This window comes from Hyperoodon ampullatus (assembly GCF_949752795.1).
Source record: "Hyperoodon ampullatus genome assembly, chromosome: 4".
Classification (NCBI taxonomy): Eukaryota; Metazoa; Chordata; class Mammalia; order Artiodactyla; family Ziphiidae; genus Hyperoodon; species Hyperoodon ampullatus.
The window spans coordinates 1,725,606-1,751,309 of record NC_136917.1 but is presented as its reverse complement, the minus strand read 5'-3'; the positions used below and the strand labels follow the sequence as shown (position 1 = coordinate 1,751,309).

General features: G+C 41.6%; 1 protein-coding gene across 2 annotated transcripts in view; it reads right to left on the bottom strand.

Moving 5' to 3' along the window:
* The window catches only part of RNF130 (ring finger protein 130), a gene marked incomplete at both ends in the record, with an annotated part of 128,280 nt that overhangs the window by 26,355 nt on the left and 76,221 nt on the right, over positions 1-25,704 (bottom strand). Inside the window, 5 exons of one of the 2 annotated variants that reach the window (XM_079701684.1) lie at positions 6,153-6,246; positions 9,492-9,696; positions 11,440-11,536; positions 20,756-20,838; positions 22,679-22,750. In XM_079701684.1, coding sequence (XP_079557810.1) covers positions 6,153-6,246; positions 9,492-9,696; positions 11,440-11,536; positions 20,756-20,838; positions 22,679-22,750 — 551 coding nt within the window. The remainder of the gene's footprint in view (positions 1-6,152; positions 6,247-9,491; positions 9,697-11,439; positions 11,537-20,755; positions 20,839-22,678; positions 22,751-25,704) is intronic. The other variant, XM_079701685.1, reaches the window with a different exon arrangement.

Here is a 25,704-nt window from a genome sequence, read left to right as displayed (position 1 = left end):
CACCTTGTGCTTTAATTATGCCTGGCCTGGTTTCTAAGTCACTCCCTCCAGGAAGCCTTTTTCAACTCCCTCAGGGCAAAAGCAGCAGTTCCCCTGTGTCTGTGTGATACTCCAGTCATCTTGTGCTGGGTCCGCAGGCACTCCCTGGCTCTTCCGTCACTTCAACCAGCACCGCAGTGCAGGGCACTGAGCAGTGCAGCCCCCTTCCCTTTCCCCAGGGCTCCTGCAGGGCAAGGCCTGGTGCCTCAAACACTGGGGAGATGGTGCCTAATGAATGAAAGGCTGGGTGTGAAGGCCATTCACAGAAACTGCAAACAGGGCTCTACACTTGTTTACTGTAGTTCATATTTAAGATAACACATCGTTTTTATAACATTTCCTCTGAAAAACTGCATATAGGACTTTTAATGGGCAAATAAAGATTTTTAAGCTTACTTTTTTTGCTGCCTAAGAAATTATAAACAACTATGCAGCCAAACATTAAAGGCACTTCTGAAAAATGAAAGATTGACTGCTGTCCAGTCAAAGCTTCTGCTGCTGTAATCTTCTTTTTGTCACCATGTTTTTAGAAAACCAAATTTATCTTTTTCAACCGCATTATTTGGAGCCCTTAAATGGCTCACCGGAGTAGTCAAAGACAAGCAGTGTAAAGGAAAGAGCTGGAACCAGAAATACTGGGCTTGAATCCCATGCCCTTATTCCTATGGCATTTCTTGGGGGTCACTCAGCCCCTCTGGGCCTCAGGGTACTCCTCTGTGTGTGTGTGTGTGTATATATATATATATATATATATATATATATATATATATATATATATATATATATATCAGGCTTAGAGTGGCTTAAAGAACTAAATACTAAGACAAAGAAGAGTATTCATGATCAAACTGGGGGCAAATCTTTGCTGGTATTGCTACAAAAAAGGCTGTCTCAGGAAAATAAACAATCAGAGATGTGTGCTAGTGTGAGCAAAAGTTTTTAGGTTGAAAACTAAAAATTCAAAATTCTTTAGATCAGTGTTTCTCAAACTGCAGGCTGTAACCTATTAATGGATCATAAAATCAATGCAGGAGTTCATGACCAACATTAACAACAATACAATAAAAAAGCACAGAGAAGAATAGATCAGAGAATACTGATGTAGTAAGGAAAATGTCTGTGGAACTTCTGTTTCAGTTATACATGTGGGAGCACTGGGTCAAAATATAAAATGTATTTCTTACAGTAGGAGATGGTAAAAAAAATAGTTTTAAAAACATTGCTTTTGGGCTTCCCTGGTGGCACAGTGGTTAAGAATCCACCTGCCAATGCAGGAGGGGACATGGGTTCAAGCCCTGGTCTGGGAAGATTCCACATGCAGCGGAGCAACTAAGCCCGAGCGCTACAACTGCTGAGCATGCGCTCTAGAGCCTGCGAGCCACAAATACTGAAGCCCGTGCACCTAGAGCCCGTGCTCCACAACAAGAGAAGCCACGGCAGTGAGAAGCCCACACACCACAACGAAGAGTAGCCCCCACTCACCACAACTAGAGAAAGCTGGCACGCAGCAACAAAGACCCAACTCAGCCAAAAATAAATAAATAAGTTAAAAACAAACAAACAAACAAAACATTGCTTTTGACCCTGAAGGTTCTAAAAGAGGCAGCCAGCAGAGACCCCAACCCCTCTCCTTGGGCTCTGATCTCTCCTAGGAAGGGACCATTTAGGACAGACAATTCAAGAGGAACTCTGAGAACTAGAAGGAGTCTTAGAACTTCTACCTGACTCAGGATCTGCCTCCAAACAGCTTCAGCCTTGTCACTTCTGTCTGAATACGCAGGTCCCAGCAAGCTCATTAGCTTTCAACACAGCCCATGTCAGGGATGGACAATTCTGACTGGCAGGAAGTTCTTTCTTACATGAAATGGAAATCTACCTCCCTGTAGATATCTCCAGAGCTACACAGTAAGTATCACCCTCTGTATGCACTGGTTAGTCACCACAGGACCATTATGAGTATTAAACGGGGCAATGTGGGTAGTAACAGAGCCCCAAACAAGAGTAAGTTCTCGGTAGGCACACAATAAACAGTAGCTGTTCTCATCTTTGGCAGTCCTCCAAATACCTGGGGATACCTCTTACATCACCCCGGTCTCCTCTAAGGTAAGCATCCCTAAGATAGAAATGTTAAGTTTTCAGACTCTTTCATACTGAAATATGTCAACGTTCCTCTTAAAGAGTCCGAGCAAAACAATTCAGAAATATTGATTAGAGAGTAAAATAGAAACATCAGTTCCTTTGACCTGGCTTGTAAATTTCTACCACTAACCTCAGAGGAGGACAGCTCAAGAGGAGCACTGGTGGGGACAACTGAGGCCCAACGACCTGCTGCAGAGCTAGGGCTTCCTGGGCTTCAGTTATGCTACAGGATTTCCTATTTGTTCCAGTTATTTCATCAAGTTAACCACATCAGATTCATCTCCTCCTCCTGCGACTGTTCTGAACCTTGAATGCCTAGGCTACAATCCTCTGCAAATCTCAGAACGTGATTTCTATGCATCAGAATCCAGGAACTAAGAAAGGGCTCTAGAGAATACCTAGCTGAACCTCCCATTTGACTCAAAATCTCTCCTACATCCTCCACATATCTTATAACTTGTTCCTCAAATAAAAACAAATATTATTTTTCAAATAAATATTTACTTTTTTTATGTTGAGGGAAAAATGGATTTATAGAAATGTAAGCTGGTAAGTGCTGGGATTTAACAAGGTTTACCTGAATAACGAAGTAGAGTAGAAAACCTGCTTTGGGAGCTGAAGTTCAATAACTTGCTTACTTAGGGACAGCAAGTGTTAGGGAAGCTAATATGTATAAATATATTTAACTTACATTTATTTGCCTCTTTGACTACTATCCTGTTTAAATTTGCAAAGTCTCAAAATTCACTAGATTTGTTTGTAGTCATGGTTGAGTACTTACATAAATAGTATTTCATCACGATAGAAGGGGGTGACCCCAGATACGTGGACTTTTCATTGATCTCTGAGTTAGGCCCTGAGTGAACACGCAGAGCGTAGTGAGGGAGGCGGAGTGCTTTCACCCCTAGTGGAGCAGCAACCCATGGAGGCCTGGACCTGCCTGGGTTCCGCAGCCCTGCCTTTATATATGGCCAGTACTGCTTCATCTTGCCCACAGGGTTTCACCAGTGACTAGACTGGGTCAGGGTCTTATTGACATCACAATACAATCAGTACACTGTCAGAAAAGTAAACTAAAGTAACTAAAGTGAAAAGTAAACTATAACAGTAGGTAGAAAGCATAAGGTGGAATTTACTACTAATTTCCAGACAAATCATTAAAATGTGAAAAGACAGAATCTATTTATACAGAAGACTATCTTACAAATGGACGAGGTTACCCAGAAAATTGACACAGAGCAATTAAATTGAAAAGGCAATCTCACTTTGATTGTAATTTTTTGGTAAAAGTGAAAAGGTAAGATAGATTTCAAAGACGTCATTAATGAAGAATAATTATAAATTTATTTGCTAAAATAAACTTTTCTCTGGAATTAAAATCACACAGGAATTTTTCATCAACATTTTTGGGAAACAGACATTGAGTAAGAGTGGCTATCTTTTTTTTTTTTTTTTTTTTTGGCTGCACTGCATGGCTTGTGGGATCTTAGTTCCCAGACCAAGGTTCGAACCCAAGACCCTGGCAGTGGAAGTACAGAGTGCTAACCATTGGACCACCAGGGAATTCCCGGCTATTATCTTTTTTTAATCCCCTACAATTAAAAGGGTCTTTAAAAAAATTAAGTAATTACAGTTACAAAAAAAAATCAACACATAAAAGCACAACAGGAGAGCAAAACATCACCCAAAATTGTACTAAATTAAGATAATCACCATTAATATTTTGGTGACCATCCTTTCATGCATCCATATGTGTGTGTACACACACACACACACACACACACACACACACACACACACACACTCTCTCTCTCTCTCTCTCTCTCTCTCTCTCATTTCTCTCTCTAAATGGAATCATGGAAATTGTCCTTCAGAGTGGTTTTGACTGAAGGCACAGAAATAATAGTCAAATGAACAATTGCAGTATCAACCCTCTACAAAGGCTAATGGGAGAAGGGATGGACTAAGACATGGATCTAAGATCTATGACTTAGATTCTGAGTCATGCAGGCATTTATGAGCGGAACTCTAACTTCAACAGGTAACATGTCTATTGAGCATATTCTCTAAAATATCTGATACATGAACTGAGCACCTGGCTGATTCTGAGTGGCAGTGAGGTGACTACTAAATTACTTAATAATTCTCTAAAAGTGCCCAGTGTGCAGCTACTTGCTGTGATCGGTTTTCACTCTTTTGTGAAATTTTAAAGAAGTGGGCTTACATTATCATCTAGTTTGATGGGTTGGTATGGGAGTAAGCAAAAGAGGTGACTGCAGGATTTCCCTCCAAACTTGAGGTTTGAATCACAGGTACTCATGAGCTCTTATGATTCGGTATTCTACTTCATGGAAGAAAATTAAATTCATTTGCCAAAGGATAAAGGCAGATGGCCATCTTATTCATAGAACTCTGAAAGAATTGCAGAGGAATTGTTTTGGCTAACATTTATTGAGCACTTATTATGTACGAGGCACTGTGTTAAGCACTTTATATGCTAATTCTCACAACAACCCTATGATGTACTCCTACTTCTTGTTTTATGGATGACTAAAATGAGCTTCAGATAAATATAACTGCCTAGGTCTCACAAGAAAAATATGGAGGAGCAAGGAGTCAAGTCCAGGTATGCCTGACTCCAGAATCTGGGCAATTAACATTGTGCTATGTTGAAGTAAAACTGCATCAGGTGGGCCCAACAGAAGCAGCTAGCTGTTGACCTGCTGGATGAGGCCGAGACTACTTATCTGAAGGTTGAAGAATGCCAACTGACATGACATCCTCCCAATATATAATATGTCAAGGATGCCAAAGGGTACTTCTTACAAGTATCTAGCCAAAAGATCAGGTTAGAGATAATAAAATCATGTCATTGGAAGTGGAGGTTACTTGCCCATTGTTTCTACAGTTGGACTGAGTATTTAACTAAATCAATTAAATGAGCTTGGTTGGTTTTTATCAATCAGTTAAAATGCCAGGACATAACTGAATATAGGGAGCACAGGAATTCTACCAATTCAGGTTCAAATTTGGGCAGTGTCCCAGGGATGCTTTCATCTTGAATTAGTTTTCATGAATACTCCTTAAAAGAAAGGACTGAATAATATCCTACAGTAAATGCCAAAAATTTAAAGCAAAACAAATAAAGCCAATAAAACCTTTTCTTTATCTTACCCCCATGGAAAGCTACTCTTGGAAAACCATTGGATCAAAATGGACCTCAACTGTTACCCAGCCCAATTTTCCATCCTCTGAAAAACCTTTTACCGACAACAGCCTTGACAAGTAACACCCAGCTTCCTTCCGCCTGCATTCTTAGTCCTGAGCACTCCCTACCCCGACGGCAAACCATCTCACTGGTAAGTAGCCTTGCTGAGAGATGTTCTTCTTTTTACCAAGGTGAAATTTTGCCTTCCTGTAACCTACCCTTTGGTCCTCATTTTGTCCTATGGAAATATAGTTTATGCTTATTTTCTTTTTCTCCTGACAGTCTTTCTAATATTTGGAAGTCACAGGTCTTTCTGATTGCTTCTTTCTCACAGGTTAAACATCCATGTTCCTTTGACCATAGGCCAGGGTGCCAGTACTCCACCAAAAGCTAAGTAGATAAGACTCCAGGTAAAGTCTGATGAGCACACAGCAAAGTGGGGCTAATCCTGTCTATGATTAGGACATGGGCATCCTCCACATACTACGACTGTATTGGTTCCCTTGGCATTTGTTCCATTGTTGATTTATTCTAAGCTTGTGGCTAATGAAAGCCCTGAGATCTTTTCTAAAGTGAGCAGTTGTTGCTGAGCAAGGTGAACTCCCAATCAGTGTTACTGTGCATGAAATAAACTATTTTGCTAGGTATGATCCCATCAGGATCAGTATGAAATTGGTAGAAGGCAATTCTCATGATCTTTATGAAAACTACATATTTTCTTGGGATCATCTGGCACATGCAATCCAAGAAACAATTGGTTACTTACTCATTAGCATTCAAGCTAGCTGTGGCTCTGATGATCATGTAGCAGAGTGTGAGAGCACTGAGGAGGCCAAAACTGGCAATAATAAACCATTCTTCTGTTGACAAAGGAAAGGGAGGAAATCACTCTGGGGAGAAGGCTTATGTCAAATCGATGTCAACATTTCCCTCAAATGCAACGAAGCAGACGTCAACGGAGGTGTAAGCCAAGACTGGCCCAAGGAAGTGAAGCAGGAGGAGGTTTGCCAGAGAGCTACTAAGTGGAGAAGGTTAGTGGAAGTAGTGGTGAAAGCTGCAAGGGAGAAAGGAAAGCATGGCCCAAACATTTCTTCCAGTTAAAGTCCTGAGGTTTGTGAGAAGTGTGGCCACCAAAAAGTATGTAGTAAAAAGATGTATATAAAATCGCACATGGACATAGGTTTTAAAAATCATTAATTTAAATGACAGTAAAGTGGACTAGCCATACTTATAACCTTTCTTTCTTCATTTTGTCACTTCTGCATGGCTGTGTCCCTCTTTCTTAAAGAAGGCTTAGAAATATGGAGCAGTGGTTCCCAAAGATCTCGTGGGTACTCCAAGCAGTCTGCAGGCTGGCCTTCCATGGCATTCACATCTATATTCTTTTCGCTTATGAGTGGGTTTACTTATAGTCTTTATTTTAAAAGGACATCTTATTGGTGTCTCCTGCAAAGAAGAGAACTACCCTTCACAACCCCACCGCTGGGAAGCGGCACTGGCTGTTCTGGCTTTATTAAACAGAAGTAGAAAGGGGTAGGTTATTCACAAGGTAGGTTATTTCAACTCTTGGCTCATCAAAGAGTTGAAAACCTCTGGTACACAGAACTCTAAAGGTTTTTATCTAGTTTCTCTCTAGATCCAGGAAATAGGTTAATATTTTCCCTTAAGTTTTCAAACTCTGTACCATCAAGGTAACATTCCAAAAACAGTACTTACTGAGAACCACAAAAATAACCTGAGAACCAATCTGACTTCCTAAAAAGTCTTAACTATATTTCCTAAAATATACACAAACTAGGGCTGGTTTAACAAAGTGTTACACAGTAAAGTTCCCTATACATCTGCAATAATGCAGAGAAGAAATTTATACTTGGAATGCCAAATGTTTATATGTGAAAGCTGTGTATAACATGGGCGTTTCTTAATCTGGTTTCCATGAATCCTACATCTATGCAAAACTGTGTGTGCCTAGGAATTTTTCTAGAAAAAGGTTATTACACTTTCACTGAATTTTAAAGGTTGTGATCTTCAAAAGGTTAAGAAGAACTGTTCTTCAGGATTCCAGGATGCTGAGTTGTTCTATGAGCATTTCTCTGCCCACCTTGGTTTATATTATTAAAATGCACAGCAAACTCTTTCATTTTAGATAACAGTGCAGCAACTGCTTCTTGGAATACAAATTCCTCATCAATAGAGTGAATTTACAAGGTTTTTATTTAAGTCAAAATAAACATTTAAGAACCCATGCAAAATCCACCATTTTTACCCACATATATTTTAAGTTAGAAAAAATATATACTGGCATTTAAAAAAAATTAAGAGATGGCTGATAATCAATTTCAAGAAGCTTAACATAGCATTCTTTATTTTTTTCTTCTTAGACTTTTATACATGATAAGCAGACTAACTTTTAGAACTTCAATTATGTCTATGTTTCCAATTTTGAATATAGCATCCATACATGCATGGCATTTCAGTTATAAAAATTAGTAACCAAAAAGAAGTAAACACTGTCGTAATAATACCCGATGGGCCCAGAGGTATTTTAGCACCGACCTACTGCAGCTGGGGTCTCGGTCACCTCTGTTCTCCCCAGTGTGTAGTTAGCACAGTGCCTTGCAAACAGTGGATGCTGGTTGAATGCACTGTAGTTACTATGGCACTACAGAGCTTTGATGTTAAAGTAGAGGTAGCTTTGGTCTAATTTAACCACATGAGTTTCATTTATTAACATGTACAAATTCTGCTAAAGGTGATTAATTTGATACATGAAGTAATATTTTTATCATCAAAACATAAGATTTTGAAAGGATATTTCTATATGAAATATAATGGGATCAGTACTTTATGTAGTAGTAGGTGCTCAATAAATGTCGATCAATGAAGGACCTACCAAAAACTCATTAGTAAACAGACAACCTTTGTCTCCTTTATTATTACTAGATCAATTTTTAAAAATCTAGCCCATAAAACCTAGGTGTCAAAGCAGGACAACATGAAATGCTGTTAAAACAAACCATTGGTAAATGGTAAGAAATCAGTCAAATTGTATCAAAGAATAGTTTTACTTATTTTATAACTGAATGAAGTCTCCTTGAGTTTAGACAAATGAGAAAATAAAACTTGGGAAATCATTTTCTAACAATTTTTGGTTAGTTCAGATCATGTATACTTCAATTGAATAGACCACACAAGTCTTACTGTTTAAGGGAAAACTCTAACAGCTTTATCCATTTTACTGACTCCCAGAGTTGAGAGGAGTCCCATTAGGGTTAGGGCTTGAAGCTATAGGTAAGCAACGGCATATACTGAAAAAGGCAGCACCAGAGTGGTGATGAAGAAGATGGGGTGAAAGGTTGTTAGATGAAAATAACACATAAAGAATGGATTGAAAACAGCTGGCTTGTTACGGGGTGAATGTCCACGAGGCCCACTCGCACGCCTGCCAGCCCACTCATACTTTGGCAAGGCCATCAAAACACTCAGCATTTTTTTTTCTTCTCGTCAACAGTTCAACAATCATGACGTTCATAATTAGCCCAGAGCATTTTTTAAAAGTAGATTACCTTTTGGGTCTTCTCACACTTCTTGTACAATTATACCAAAGAGGTAAGTGCTAAGACACCAAATTTCATAAAAGTGTAAAATAAAGTGAGCAGCAGCTGGCCATCTCAACTGTTCCTAAAGTTGTGAATTTTTAGGTTCAAATTCTGGATTAGTTTTTTACTAGGTAGCCTGCAGCCTAGGTACCAGAGACCACTGGTGCTCACAGTTACACGACACACCTGAGATGCTGCTGACGTCCTACCTTACATCCCTGTCTGCAATGCAATCGTTTCAAATCAGGCTGATAAACAGCTATTAAGACAGACCTCTGATCAACTACTCATCAAATGGCAACTATCCCTATTAACTACACACAAGTACACAAGCTTCTTATTATAAAGGAAGTTTCGTTATTCCAAATACCTGTTTTAACAAAAGTAACCATTACTTTCTCAGTTACAGACTAAGTCACTGGCCCTGGTGACTGCCTCAACTCTCCACCACACATCAAATACCAGCAGCAAATCTGTCCTGTGCCCTGGGCACAGGGCCCACTTACTTGTTACTGCGATGTTGATCTCTCCTGTTCTAGGAGTGAGATCCCCATCCTGAGGAAGAGGCGAGATCCCCGAAGTTCGAAGTGGCTCGAGGCCAAGGGAGTTGTCACTGGCGAGGTCACCTAGGGCTGATCTTCGGTTAACTGCTTGGGTTCTGGTGAGCCTTTCCATATCAAATGCTACGTTATCAGTACATGGCAAATTTGGCTGCAAAATATTTCCAGATTAAAAGTACTTGTAAGATTAACAAATCATTTTATACAATTCTAAATGTTTGACATCCTGTTGCAAAGACTTTACCAAGTTTTTTCCAGGTGATTTCCTCTCATTTCTCTCCCCATCTACACCTCCCACTCTCATCCAAGAATTTTTATTTAAAAGAAACAGATGATTTCTTCCCCAAAATGGTACTAAGGAAAGCCAAAATCCATTGCACAACTGAGAAAATTGAATACTTCATCTTTATAAAGTGACAACCTTTTGTGGACATGGCTCACAGGCAGAGGGATTCATTATTATAAAGCTGACAAACAGTGTAGTGTATCACTTTGGCTTGTATGTTAATACAGGTAACATAAAATATCCTTTCACCCTATTAACTTCTCTGTAATACCCCCATCTATCTGCTAGTCAGTTTTTAAATATCTTCTATCTTTAAACAGAAGTAAAGCATACAACCAAGAGCAGATCAACATTGAAAAACTTTTGAACTCTAAGAAAACTATGTTTCAAAACCTAAGCATTGGGACTTCCCTGGGGGTGCCGTGGTTAAGACTCTGCGCTCCCAATGCAGGGGGCCTGGGTTCAATCCCTGGTCAGGGAACTAGATCCCACATGCACGTCGCAACTAAGAGTTCACATGCCAGAACTAGGGAGCCTGCCTGCCGCAATTAAGACCCAGTGCAACCAAAAAACAAAAATAAAAACAAAAAAACCCTAAGCATCTAATGCTGAAGAAGAGGTACAGAGCTGCTGTGGGGTCAAAGCCTACCAACTAAAAAGTGGATATGAAAGGCCAGGGATGCTGCTAGACAGTCTCAAGGATGGCCCTCACCAGAAGGAACTACCTAGGCCAGTGTCAGTGGTGAAGAGGTGAAGAAACTACAACATCACTGATGTGATCTCTGGAGATGGAGGATAAATGGGGCATCACTACCTAACTAGATTACATCTAAACTGTCATCTGATAATATATTTCAAATAGGACTACTTAGATCTGTAAAGCTAAAACAAGGAATTCATCTGTTGGGTCAAAATAAACTTTCTTCTCTATATGGAGATTATTCATTCACTCTTTTTTGAGACCAGAAAGTATTTCACTTTCCTCCAAAAAGCAATAATCCTGGACATACACTTCTCTTAAGGAAGGAATTGCAGGAAGTCTCCAAGGTCCTCAGTTAGTCAGTGCTGACTCTCCTGGCCAGGGCTGAAGTGCCCTATGTGGCTGGCACCCAACCAAAACCCCTGCCCAGCTGTCAAAGGTCTGCCCAGGGCTGGCACTGCCCACCTTCACTGACTGCAATTACCAACGCCCAGGAGAGCAAAGCCAAATTCAAGAGGAAGGAACATAAGTGATGACATAGTTTTATATCATGCTGAATGTAGAAAAAATTACTACTGGACCAGAGTTAAAAGTCTACATTCTATTCCTTTGGAATAGAGGAAAATCACGTCCTTCTCTCTACCTCAGTTCTTCATCACACACTCACCACCCAACAGAAGCAGGCTGTAAAGTGGACTAGCACAGTTCTTTATCTGCTCTTCCAGAAGTTCCCTGAGGTGGGCTGGACTTTAAGTAATGTGGGAAAAAAGGCAGTGTTGGACTAACAGGGTTATCTGGCAGAGAAAGTCAGTGTTTTCTTGTGAGACTTTTAACCATCCACTTGTGCTACGTTATGTTATGCTTAGAGATAACACTACACAAAAGTATTAATAAAATAGGAAACATACCACAATTCCCAGGGCCTTCAAAATATTAAGTTTGCACATAGGACAGGTACAATGTTCACTAAGCCAGGGATCCACGCAGGATTTGTGGAAAACATGCCTATAAAAAAAATGGAGAATTATATCACAAATTATATACTAAAAAACTCCTAGGCCAAAATGTAAAGAAATGGAATTTTTAGTTAGTCTGTTTGGTACCAAGAGACAAATATTGGGGATGTATTAAAACTGAGCTGGCAGAAAATCTCCTGAATCCAATCTTGTATGTTGATAGCACTGTATAATGAGAACTGATACGCAGTATTTGGCTGTTTGGTGTTTTTACTCCACCAAATTCCAAAAAAGATTTGAGGAAAAGTAGGAAATTTGTTAACAATGAAGATAATGAATTATACATTGTAAATCAGTTGTTTTCAATAATACCTAAAGTACAAATAGACTTTCAAGAAAATATTAACCAGAAGTTAAATGAAGAGTTCTCTATATAATTAGTTTCATGGACCTCTGTTTAAATGTCATTTAAAATATTATTTAAAAAGACTTCTAAGCAACCCAGGTTAAATGTTTGTAAAGTTACAAACATTGGGTGGTTGGAAATATTTTTAGGGATGCTCTGTGCTTAAGGATCAGATAACATTTAGTAGCAGTTTCCAGCTGAAATGTTGAAGGGAGAGAGAGGATGGGTGATTTTTCTCTTATTCCAGAGAGTAGAAAGTCACATCCTTGTGACTGGAAATAAATCATGGACGGTTTTGCAGTCTTGAAAAAGATGCCTGTGTCCTTTGGAAAGGAGAAAAGATTGTGAGGGAGCTGTTGACATCATTTCTCAAGCTCAAGTACCTCTCCGTGGTAGCTCTGAGAACCTGAAATGAGGCCACACGGAAGCCCCAGAGTCCTGGCCAAGCAGGGGCAGAGGCAGGTGCCAGGACAGATGTTCCGGGCACTTTTGGAAGCACTATAATCAGAGTCTTTGGATAAGATAGAATAAATTTTGAGAAAGGTATCAAATTGAACCATGGTATGCCTTTTAAACTTTGTTAATTTGTAATTTATATATAGCTTATAAGCAGTTATATACACCTGTTTTAAAATGCAGTTTTGATTTTAAAAAGTAGGAGATCTAGAAAACTCACTTTTTAAATTGGGATTTGGAAGAAACATTCATGCTTACAGCTTCAACCCAAACAACCTAACATCACTTGGTAGCTTGTACCCATTTCTTTGGGGTAAGAATAAAAATCTTGACAACTAAATATATTAATCCAGTCTGAAACTTACAGATAATGCAATGAACCAGAACCTCATCATCCTTGAAGGCTTTTATTTAAACCTGAAGGTTTTTACTTAAGAGGTGAAAGTCATCAAACCATAGGCAAGACCTAAATTCATTCAGTATACACAATGCACTGTCACGTCTGCTTCCTGTTCCTTGCATCCAAGTATGAGTGTACTCCAAAAGGGAGATGAAGGCTCCTTACCACAGGGCTCCACCGAGGGCGTGTTCTCAGAGTTGGGGTTTACTCCCCAGCAGCTGTGAACTGTGCCAGTGCTGGCTGTGGCCTAACAAAGACTAGAACAAGACCTCTAGTCCTTTTTGAAGATACATACCCTTTAGGTCTGACATAAATGACAGATCCTCCCCCTTGCAAGGGTGCATCTGCCTAATATCTGGCGTACTTTTTGGAAGGCCTATGGACCACTGAGGGTTTGGTCAGTGTTGGGTGGCTGGGAAGGTTCTCTAAGCCAGTTCTATGTAGTGTGGACGATGGACTTTGGCCAGCTGGCAGGTGACAGAAGAGATAAGGTTTTGTGATCTCTGATGCAGCTGCTTTGGTGTGGGGCAGCTGACTTGAGCCGGCTGTTTGTGGAGACCTTGGTTTAAGCCAGCAGTGGTGGCCTGGCTTTCACCTTCCCACTCTTACCAGCGTTTTTGCTTTCCCCTTTTCTTATTGTCTGGTCTTTTCTATTACTGGTTATTCAGAAAGGAACAAAATGGTATAATCCTATATTTAATTTTTAAAGCTGCGTAAGTTGAGTGTTCTCTATTTATCTGTTCTTTTCACCTTAGTTATAAGTGGATTTCTCTTACGTTGGGGTTCTTAATTGTTTCCTTGTAGGTTTGCTGATCTAAAAGAAATCAAAACTACAATGAGATATCATCTCACACCAGTCAGAATGGCCATCATCAAGAAATCTAGAAACAATAAATGCTGGAGAGGGTGTGGAGAAAAGGGAACACTCTTGCACTGCTGGTGGGAATGTGAATTGGTACAGCCACTATGGAGAACAGTATGGAGGTTCCTTAAAAAACTAAAAATAGAACTACCATATGACCCAGCAATCCCACTACTAGGCATATACCCTGAGAAAACCATAATTCAAAAAGAGTCATGTACCAAAATGTTCATTGCAGCTCTATTCACAATAGCCCGGAGCTGGAAACAACCTAAGTGTCCATCATCGGATGAATGGATAAAGAAGATATGGCACATATATACAATGGAATATTACTCAGCCATAAAAAGAAACGAAACTGAGCTATTTGTAATGAGGTGGATAGACCTAGAGTCTGTCATACAGAGTGAAGTAAGTCAGAAAGAGAAAGACAAATACCGTATGCTAACACATATATACGGAATTTAAAAAAAAAATGTCATGAAGAACCTAGGGGTAAAACGGGAATAAAGACACAGACCTACTTGAGAATGGACTTGAGGATATGGGGAGGGGGAAGGGTAAGCTGTGACAAAGCGAAAGAGCGGCATGGACATATATACACTACCAAACGTAAGGTAGATAGATAGTGGGAAGCAGCCGCATAGCACAGGGAGATCAGCTCGGTGCTTTGTGACCGCCTGGAGGGGTGGGATAGGGAGGGTGGGAGGGAGGGAGATGCATGAGGGAAGGGATGTGGGAACAGATGTATATGTATGACTGATTCACTTTGTTATAAAGCAGAAACTAATAAAAATAAATAAATAAATAAATAAATACATTGGGAAAAAAAAAAATAATAAAAGAAAGTATCTGGCCCCCTGCTGTGGGGCACTGTAATGAAGGAAAACAAAGACTAACTGGTTTTCTAGGGACAAGAAAGCCTCCCCTCCTTAGCTAACTCAAAATCACCAAGAAATATTTTCTTTCATAAAAAAATAACTTTTCCTTTTGACTACCTGTTTACCCCGTGGCTTTCCTCCCCGCTGTCCCCAGCCCAGCCAGTGGTCCGTCCCTCCCTCCCTCCCACACTCCCTCCTCCGTCTGTGCTGTCTTTCCAGGTTCCCAACAGTCCAGCTCTGCACCTGGCCCTGCGACCATCAGTCTGATCCCCACAGCACATCTCCCTCTTCTGAAAACAAAACCCGACAACGTCTGTCTTCACCTACTGGCCCTTCTGACACAAGCCTATCACTCTGCTTCAGGTCACTGACAGAACCGTGGTGAAGAGCTGCCCTGCACTCGCTGCTTCTTTCCTTTGTCACCCATTCTTGTGACCTCTTGTTTCTTTCTCCTCAGGTCTACCGTTTTACTAAACTCCACATGGCCTTCCCTTCCTCCTAGGGACAGTTCTGCTCCTACAACACTCGGAGCCTTGACCAACTGCCCTTTCTGGCTCCCAGCTGTCTCATCTGAACACTGCGGGTTTGGGGCGTAGTGGGGAAGGTTGCCTGCCATCTACCTGGTGAAGCTGTTTGGAGCGGTAAGTGAAAACCTCAGAAAAGGCACCAAGGACGTGCAGAGGAAAGGTGTCATTAAACATACATTCAGGCAAAGGAACAGCAACATTTCACACGATATCCTGATACGTGGTCAGAACACTTGAGTGTGCCTCAGGTCCCAGCATGCCCAGCACCAGAGTGACCTCTTACAAGCTTGCAGACGTACCACAAGCATGCACAGACACCTCAGAGGGCGGCAGCTGGGGCCAGCTGGACCTTGAAAAGAAGCCCCCTTCTCACTTTTATAGAAGACTCGAATAATAAAAATGCACATAAAAGCAGAAAAGGGCCCGACATATTTAGGGCTGAGTGGTGGACGGGAATGGAAAGCAGGTGATGTGCTGAGGAACAGTGAAACGTGAAAAGGATAAGCGTGTCAGAGCTTCAACCAAAGTCCTTTATTCCTATTAGAAATACTTTGGGATACAGAATGTGAAATGCAGAGAACATAAAAGGAACCAAACCAATAATACTGAAATACGATGCTTTCCCACTCTCCCACTTCCTATGTACACCATAAGCTAGAGTGATCAGAACAACGGCTGGGGGTGGGGTGAGGAGTCTACATTGAAGCTGAGTTGTTTTCACAGTTCTGCAGCCTCTTGGTGCCGTGCAAGAACCTGGCAAATATAAAAGGATCCAGGATTATTAAAGGTCAGAGGAAAGAACTCTTTTCCCTGAACTGGGACTGGCAGCAGACACTGTTGAAACAGGCCCTCCCTCTGAGGAGGTGGCATCACGGTAATGCCTCTGCCAGGAGCCAGATGACTGACCCATCTTAACTCTCGAAGTGGCATCTTAGACATACGGTTATCTAAGCTGCAGAACTCTACTTCTGAAAAGTATTTTTCAGTACGCGGGCCTCTTACTGTTGTGGCCTCTCCCGTTGCGGAGCACAGGCTCCGGACGTGCAGGCTCAGCGGCCATGGCTCACGGACCCAGCTGCTCCGTGCGGCATGTGGGATCCTCCCGGACTGGGGCACGAACCCGCGTCCCCTGCATCGGCAGGCGGACTCTCAACCACTGCGCCACCAGGGAAGCCCCTGAAAAGTATTTTTAACCACTAAAAATTTTGTGGCTGACCTTTAAATAAAAGAGGCCTAAATAAAGTGCCAGTTTTCCAGTTTCTAAGGTGTGTTGGCTAACATCCAAAGGATGATCAACTGTAATCAACTGCCACAAGTACAAGCTCCCAAAGCAATGCCAGCTGCCATCTGTCCACAGTAAATTAACATGACAGAAGGAAAAAGTAAAGGTCATGCAACAAAAAGCCAGCAATCCATGCGAGGTTTGCTATCTACAGAAAGTCTTAGCTCAGTCTCAGGATAGGCTTGTTAAAAGGAAGGACAGGGCTTCCCTGGTGGCGCAGCGGTTGAGAGTCCGCCTGCTGATGCAGGGGACACGGGTTCGTGCCCCGGTCTGGGAAGATCCCACATGCCGCGGAGCAGCTGGGCCCGTAAGCCATGGCCACTGAGCCTGCGCGTCCAGAGCCTGTGCTCCGCAACGGGAGAGGCCACAACAGTGAGAGGCCCACGTACCGCAAAAAAAAAAAAAAAAAGGAAGGACAGACAAAGGCATCTGGGCTTTTCTTCTCCCCTTAGTCAGGGGAATAAGGGACAGTGAGTACAGATGCTTTCCAGACTCTGGCTGTAAAGGGGAGAAGCTGTAGAGTGGTACAGCTTTGGAGATGGGTTTGAAAGAGAATTATAAAAACTGGATAGAAAATGCTTGAGCATGATGAAATGCTGGTGGGTAGAGACAGAAAGAACAAAAACTGGAGGGAGCAGATAGTCAATACAGCAAGGTCCCCAAGGAAGGGAAGGTGTTGGCACACAGAGGCCTAGATTGAAAGAGCAGGGCTTCCCTGGTGGCGCAGTGGTTGAGAATCTGCCTGCCAATGCAGGGAACATGGGTTCGAGCCCTGATCTGGGAAGATCCCACATGCCGCGGAGCAACTAAGCCCGTGAGCCACAACTACTGAGCCTGTGCGTCTGGAGCCTGTGCTCCGCAACAGGAGAGGCCACGACAGTGAGAGGCCCGCGCACCGCGATGAAGAGTGGCCCCCACTTGCTGCAACTAGAGAAAGCCCTCGCACAGAAACGAAGACCCAACGCAGCCAAATAAATAAATAAAATGTTTTTAAAAAAAAAAAAAAAAAAAAAAAAGAAAGAGCACATTAGAACCAAGGAGGCTGTCCTCTCCATCCTAACGGGAGGGAAGGCTGCAAGGGTGGGTGTGGAGGCAGGTACGCATGAAGGCTTGGGGACAGCAGGCTGGGAGAATTTCAGCTGTCTAACAGCCATTATTTTCTGTGAGGTTTATGGTGAAGTTACCTGATGAGAGTGAGGAATAAGGGATGAGTTAGGGTGTTTAAGGAGAATGAATACACCTGGATGTGCTGCTTGAGGAGTAGGGAGAAATGACCAGGGAAAGAGAGGGGCTCCGGGCAGCGCTCCTGGCGCAGCTGGAGGGCTGGTTGGAGCCCACGGGAGGCAGGGAGGTAGCAGAGCTGTCTGGCAACCAGAGCTAAAGGAAGACATAGCAGAGTCACACCTTGGCTCAGTTTTAAAGACCAATAGACAAAAGAGGAAGGGCAGAGTATCTCAGGCAGAGGGAATAAAGCAAGTAGCGGCACAAGAGTTAATTCAAAGGTACTTGAGGGCTTCCCTGGTGGCGCAGTGGTTGAGAGTCCGCCTGCCGATGCGGGGGACACGGGTTTGTGCCCCGGTCCAGGAAGATCCCACATGCTGCGGAGTAGCTGGGCCCGTGAGCCGTGGCCGCTGAGCCTGCACGTCCGGAGCCTGTGCTCCGCAACGGGAGAGGCCACAACAGTGAGAGGCCCGCGTACCGCAAAAACAAACAAACAAACAAACAAACAAAAGGTACTTGAGAGGAATCCACTGGAAAACAGAGGCTTGGAGAAGATATGGAGTAAAGATGAGTATTTGTGTGGAGCCATCCTCTAGGTCAGTGGTTCTCAACCGGAGACATCTGTGGTTGTCACAACTGTGTGTGGGGGGTGCTACTGGCGCCTAGTGAGTGGAGCCAAAGATACTGCTAAATAACCCACAATGCACAGGCAGCACCCCAACCTGCCCAACAAAGAATGACCTGGTCCCAACTGTCCACAGTGCCCAGGTGGAGAGACCCTGCTCTTGGTCAAAAGTTGTCAACTTGGGTCATACAAAATGTTGCTTGATGTGCAAAGTTAGTCTTTACTACACCTGAGAATCATGCTGTTGTCACCATTTCAGTTAGGTGAAATGTCCTGCTGAGCAGGCTGTGCAACACAGAGAAAGCTACAACCTGCTTCAAAGCAAAAGGGGAAGTCCGGGCAGTGGGCATGTATAGTCTAGACAAGGATCTAGGAATAAAAGACAACCAAGTGAGCAGTGCCCTAATTACAGGTGCATAGAAATGCTGTTAAGTTTGCCAAACTCTAATACTGGAAAGCAGACCACAAACACAAAGGTTGAGACCCTCCTCTGGTGGAAGGTGCAGCCATAGAAATGGCTGAGATCAAGCAAAGCTCTAGACTTCAATAGATGGTATGGCCTTGCAGCATCAGAGTCACCAAGGTACTTAATAAAAACAAACATGCCCGGGGCTCCCCTGAGGATTTGTTTCTGAAAGCTCCCCACTGATTCTGATTTGGGGGAGGAAAAAAGAGAACTAAGAATGAAACTCTTGAAAAGCCAGTGCTTGAGGGACAGAGAGAATATGGAGCAAACTTCCCAGCATAATCTATTTTCAGCTGAGGCTCCCCTGAGGAAAACAGTGTCACCTTATTAATAACCATTAGTGGTTTTGGAAGCCTTCGTTCTTAGGTCTCAGATGGTCCCAAGGGCCCCTGGACTGAGATAAAAGACAGAGAATTTTGAAAGACTCGGCTTCTTCCTGGCTATTCCAGTGTCAAAAGAAATCTGCGCAAGTAAAAACAATTTTTAAAAGCAAGTAAGAGCTGATTATGCTTTATAATGTATCCTACTAATCTTTCCCCTGATCTGCATAGTTGACCTTTGAACAACCTAGGGGTGGGGTGGGGTTAGGGGTGCTGATGCCCCATGCAGCTGATAATCCACATATAACTTTACAGTCAGCCCTCCGTATCTGCAGTTCTGCACATTCAACCAATTGCTGATCATGTAGTACTGCAGTATTTACTATTGAAATAAGTGGACCGGTGCAGTTCAAACCCGAGTTGTACACTTGTATGTGTATTTCCTTTAGCCTCATGTTTTTATACTAGAAAAACTGTAATTACATAGTTTAATTTTCTATAGCACAGCTTACATTTAGTTTTACAGATTTCCCTTTTTTTTTTTTTTTTTTTTTTTTGTGGTACACGGGGCTCTCACTGTTATGGCCTCTCCCGTTGCGGAGCACAGACTCCAGACGCGCAGGCTCAGCGGCCATGGCTCACTGGACCAGCCTCTCCGCAGCATGTGGGATCTTCCCGGACTGGGGCACGAACCCGTGTCCCCTGCATCGGCAGGCGGACTCTCAACCACTGTGCCACCAGGGAAGCCCCCAGATTTCCCTTTATATGTAAACTAAATGATTTGACTTCCCAAATCTTCGTTTTCTGTTTCAGTATATGGAATTATTCTTAACTTTTGATTTAAAAAAACCAGATCTTTCTAGGCTCAAAATATATAACTTTGTGAATAAGTAAACTAACACCAGTAGCCTCATGGAGACAACTACTACTAATTATTGTATTCATTCACATGTTCTGTGTTATTAGAAGGTAGGAGTTATGTGGATGTCTTTTAAAAGAGAAGGGAGAAGGAAAAGTCTTTTGATTTTAGGCTCCTCAGTAGGTGACCTCATATTTTTCCAGTCAGTGCTCAGAATTGTGTATCTTAGTGTCTCATACTCCCTAGCTTGGCATAACACCATGGTAGAAATCCACACGCTCTTTTTAGGGCACCAGAGTACAGGCGAACATCCTCCTTTTGGAGGGAGGCATGTGGCCCTACATAAAGAGCAGAAATAATACAGAAGCACACCTTTATATTGGCTCTGCCATTTCTGACTTGTGTGACCCTGGCAGCTCTACTATTGAGTGCGCCATCCTTTACTCAACAATGGGGAGAGAGTAGGTGTAAACTGCACAGAGCAGAGTACCTGATGTGGGGCAGGCACACAGCACATACCAGTCCTCCCCACTTTACACAGCCAAGGCTCAAAAAAAGATTTAATCCAAGTCCTAAAGTTCTGGTACCCAGCACCAAGTGAACACTGCTGAGGCTTTATCGGAGAGCCTAGTGATGTACTCTGATTTAAGAAGGAGAGGAACAGTGGCTAGTTCTGAAACCCACAGAAGTCACAGAAATAAAAATTCTTGACCTTAATGTTTTTAGCCTACTGATGTGCCTGGAGGTTGTGCCCCTGTGTTTCTCATAACTAGAAAAGGCTTTGCAATCAGTTCTTGCTGAGGCACACGGCTCACCACTATGTGCAGTGTGCAGCTGGGCTTCTGCCTACCAGAAAAGCCGTGGGTAAGGTGGCTCTCAAAAGCAAGTGGATACCCACTCTGAAAGGGAGATGTACAAATCACATTAGTATCATTCTATTTTAACCGAAGAAATTTGACATACTTGCAGGGGAGAATCCGGACAACATCATTCTGTTTATAGCTTTCTATGCAGACTGCACAATGATCAAAGTCTGGGTCTGTTTCCTGAAATGAAAAGCACAGCAACAAAAGTTATACGCTAAAGCTATAAGTGCCTAAATGGAGGAGATACGATCCAGCTAAGATTTTTCCTGTGGCAACTGTGGTAAACAGGTGATTATAAAGTGAAAGGTTATAAAAAAAATGTAACGTTTCCATTTGCTTAACTGTATTGACCCAAATTGTAACTAAGCCAGTCTATTTTGTTTTTAAACTATGGTGTAACAATTAATACTAATTCTGTTTGTGAAACGTCTTAGAAATCAGAATACTAATTTTTTTCAAGATTCAAATCAGCTATCACCTTGGACCATCTAGTGCTGCATCACTATTCTGGTCTGAGTAGGTTTTCCTCATCAGGACGCTCATCTGACCACACAGTTAAGTACAGGCAGAAAAGATGGCTGAGCCCCCAAAAGACTCACCCCCAGGATAGGAGCTGGTCATAGATTTGGACTAGAGAACAGTCATGGACTCAACTCTATACTAGGTCTTTATCAAGGAAGAGTCAGCCAGGTGTTTGGTCACCCAGGGTAATTGATCTCCTTCCTCCTCTGGATTGGGGAAGGGTTCCCCTGCCTTGTCATTAAACAGAGCGCTACCAGGAAAGGCAACACTATTTGCTGCGTCACTGCCCCTTGGACTGAAACTCAGTAGGGTAACTCTTGACAGGTCTAGGAGGTACAAACTAAAAAGTGTTGGTTTTAATAAGGAAAAATGGTTTTGTATTAGCATGGGGGGGACAAAGTAGGATGGGTAGGTTGGATGAGCTCCAGGGAAGTTCAAATTAATGTGGCAGCTGAAGGCTACCAGGTCAAAAAAGCATTTATATCGGTGACCACTCCTCTGGGGTTAAAGTACAGCTGTTGTGATGCTGCTTATATTTTCTGCAAGTGTTTTTACTTTTTTCTTTCGTTAGTATACCATGAAGTTCACTGCAAATGTTTCTATCTTCTGGAGCTGTGTCAAGGATGTGGGGTATGAAGGCAGTGGGAATAAAAATGAGTAAAGTCAAGAAAGTGTTAAAACTTAAGAGGATGGAGAATCGCCTGTAATTATCCTTCCAGAGCTCTCTGCTAAAAAATTAGAGTTGGTTTTGGGGCAGAAGACAGGCTTGGGTTTATAACTTCCGAGATGCAATTTCTTCATTCTAGATAACCTTGAATATATTGAACACAGGGTCTCACATTAAGTTGCTGTTTTGTCCACAGAGAGCAGCAGCAGGGCTCTACCTAATTCTGAGCTCTGACTGGAGAATTAGGCTCAGGAATCTCAGCCATAGATGGCCTCTATCACTGCCTCTCTGATTCATTCCCCCTAAGCCACTAGACCCAACCCTAACAAACTGTGCCCTTCTTTCAAACTGCTTAGCCCACTGTACAGAAAGCACCTTGTTAACCAACACTCCCTTGAATGTGGGTCTCTAGTTCTCCAGCTAACTGGTGAAGAACTAAAACACAGAAGAGAGAGGCAAAGTCGCATGAAGCACAGGAAGAGAATGCACATTCCTGGCTACTTAGAGTTCTTCCCCAAAGTATGCTAGGTTTTAGCAGAAGAAAACTGTTGAACACCACAGCTAGGGAAACCGTAAGTAGTCTGGTGATGCTAATGATGACAGGAGCATTTAAAATCCGGGAAAATTAAGAGAACTGTATGGAGGGTACCTGAATGACAGGCATACTAAGAGTAAGATTTCAAAGAGAAGCTAGTTTAGATAGTATGCTTGGAGAAAAAAAGAATAATCTAACATAGGAGACACAAATGGTTAGGGTATACTCCTGCCCACCAAATCAAAAGCAAAATACTTTACTGTTTTTATAGTGTTAAAGCGATTTCATTACTGTACCTTATCACCCTTTTTCACCGTTCTGGTTGTTAATTTGCTGATGGCTTTCTTGGCTGCATCTCCAAGACGACGCTATGAAAATTGCAAAGAAAAACAGACATTAAGTGCAAGATCTCTGGATGTTCTTCTTTTTTCCTGATATTTCAGCTAACTTTATTTTATTAACATTTTTAATTGAGGTATAATTGAGATACACATTATATTAGTTTCAGCTGTGCAACATAATGATTTGATAGTTGTATGTTTTGAAATGATCACAATAAGTCTAGTTAACATCTATCACCATACAGAATGTTTTTCTTCTTGTGATGAGAACTTTTCAGATGCACTCTAGATGATGTTCTTTATTTTAAAATAATTAAATATATAAAGTCCCTATTATCCTACATTACTTTCCATGTCATATCATATGAGAGGATTCTAAAAAAGTAATTTAAAAAAGAGAAAAACTGGCAGTTTTCCCACAGATTTAGCATTCTGGTAAATAAGTGTATATAGTAAAAAAGCCAGGTGTCATAATCACCACTGCATTTTGTATCTAACAAACATGTGAAATATTACAGCATTATCAACATCTAGTTCTTGTACATGTCAGAGCTACTGCCACTGTTCTAATAGCTTTCCTATTCTGCTCCAAGGATGACCCTTATTAGATATATAAGCTCTATCTTTGTGAAAGAACACCTCTAAAGCTCCTTAAAATTGCTTATCATATCACTGTGTAGGAGAAGGGATGCAATCATGAGCTCTACTTCTGACTCTGCCACTGCTATGCTCCGTGATCTTAGGAAGGTGCATTTACCTTTCCAAGCTTGAGTTTTTCTCATTTATCTAAGAAGGTTAGGTCAGAAAATCTCTAAGGCTGAATTTATCCAGCATTTTGCAGACATTGCCAACACTGTTAGACACCAAGGACCCAAAGAGGAAAAGACAATGTACCCTTAACCTTGAAAAGCTAACGGAATTGGAAAGCAGACCAGTAAACACATTTTCGTCAAGTGTTGTACGATGGAGCATGCCCAGGTGGTGTGGCAGCACAAAGAAGGCAAAATAATGCAGGTGGGGTGGGATAGGGCAGCAGAGGACTGCCAGGGAAGGCCTTGAGAAAATGATGCCTGAGCTAAGACTTGGAAAAGTGAGTAGGAAGGAGTTAGATAAGGAAAGCATTGGGATAGGAAGGGGGATTATGGACAAAGGAGTAGTCTAGTAAAGACAAACAGGTATGTGAAGGAAATTACAGTTCGATATAACTGTAACTAGGGTAAGCATATATTACTCAAACTAGAAGATTCTGAGAGTCAGAGGGCCCTGTTAATAATTACACTGGGACAACAGGTGCAAACCAAGACTGTTCCAGGCACACTGGGACAGACAGTCACCCTGCATATAACCAGATCCTAAACTGTGGTGGGAGGCAGATGATGAGGCTGAAGGGGTATGGTAGGGGCTAAAACAAAGGAGACCTTGGATTCTACCCTGAGGATAAGACAAAAACAACATAAAATTTTAGGAGGAATTTTAAAGTACACAAAAAAACCGGAATTTAATGAACCTTTAATGTATTTATCATTGACTTTCAATTATCAGTATTTACCTATATTCTTCATCTATTCCCCCCTCTTTATTATGCTAGAGGATTTCAAAGCACATCACAAGCACTGTATGCCTTCACCCATAAAGTCACCCCAAGTGAACTATGTCTAACAGATACGGGCTTTTGTTTGGTGCCACTGTCTTATCTAACAAAACTAACAATAATTAATCAACATAATCTAACACTCGGACTATTTCCCCAGTTGCCTCCAGAACGCTTGAATCAGGATACAGAGTCCAAACATTGCACTTGGTTGCTATGTGTCTCAAGTCTCTTTTAATCTGAGTCCATTCTATCACATACATGCATATATACATATACATGCATACATACATAAATATTTTTAAAATAGCCTTATGGAGATATAACTGACTTAAACTGCATAAAGTGTACAATCTGATGTTTTAACTTGACTATGAAATCATCACAACAATCAACGCAGTCTATCATCCTCCCCAAATTTCCTTGTGCCTCTTCTTAATCCCTGCTTCCTGCCACCTTTTCACTTCATGCCCCATGAACTACCTTCTGCTACTATAGTTTGTATTTTTGAGTCTTATATAAATGGAATGACCGTATGTTCTATTTTGTGCATGCTTTCTTTCACTCAGCATAATTATCTTGAGATTAATCCATATTGTTGCATGCATCAATAGTTCATTTCTTAGGCTATGTAGTATCCCATTGTATAGACATAACACAACTTATTTATCCTTTTCCCTGTTGATGGGACATTTGTATGGTTTTCCAGTTTTGGCTGCAATGAATAAAGCTAAAAACAACATTCTTTACTTTTCAAACAGTGTACACGTCTTTGTAAGGACTTATACTTTCCTTGTGCTGGGGTAAATAGCTATGAAGTAGGGAAGATTGGCTAATATGGTAGGCGTGTGTGACTTTTTAAGAGACTGCCAAAGTGTTTGCTAAAGTGAGTGTACCATTTTACATTTCCCCCCGCAGTGTATGAAAATCCCAGTTCCTCCACATCCTCACCAACACTTGGTATGCCCAGTCTTTTTCATTTGATTGTAACCATTCTAATAGGTGTGCAGTGGTATCTCACTGGGGTTTTAATTTGTATTTCTATAATGACTAATGATGTTGAGCATCTTTTCATATACTCATTTGCCATCTGCGTATCTTCTCTGGGGAAGTGTCTGCTAGAATCTTTGGCCCATTTTTCTAGAGTTGTTATTATTGACTTGAGAGTATTTTACATATTCTAGAAGTCCAGTGTCCTATCCATTGTGCTACAGAGCCACCTAGAGAGTATTTTACATACTCAAGATATAATTCATTTTGCATATATTTTCTCTCACTCTGGCAGAAGTTTTTAATTTTAATGAAGTCAGTTTATCAATGTTTCATTTGTTGATTGTGCTCTGGTATTGTATCTAAGTAATCTTTGCCTTATCTCAAGGTTACAGGAGTT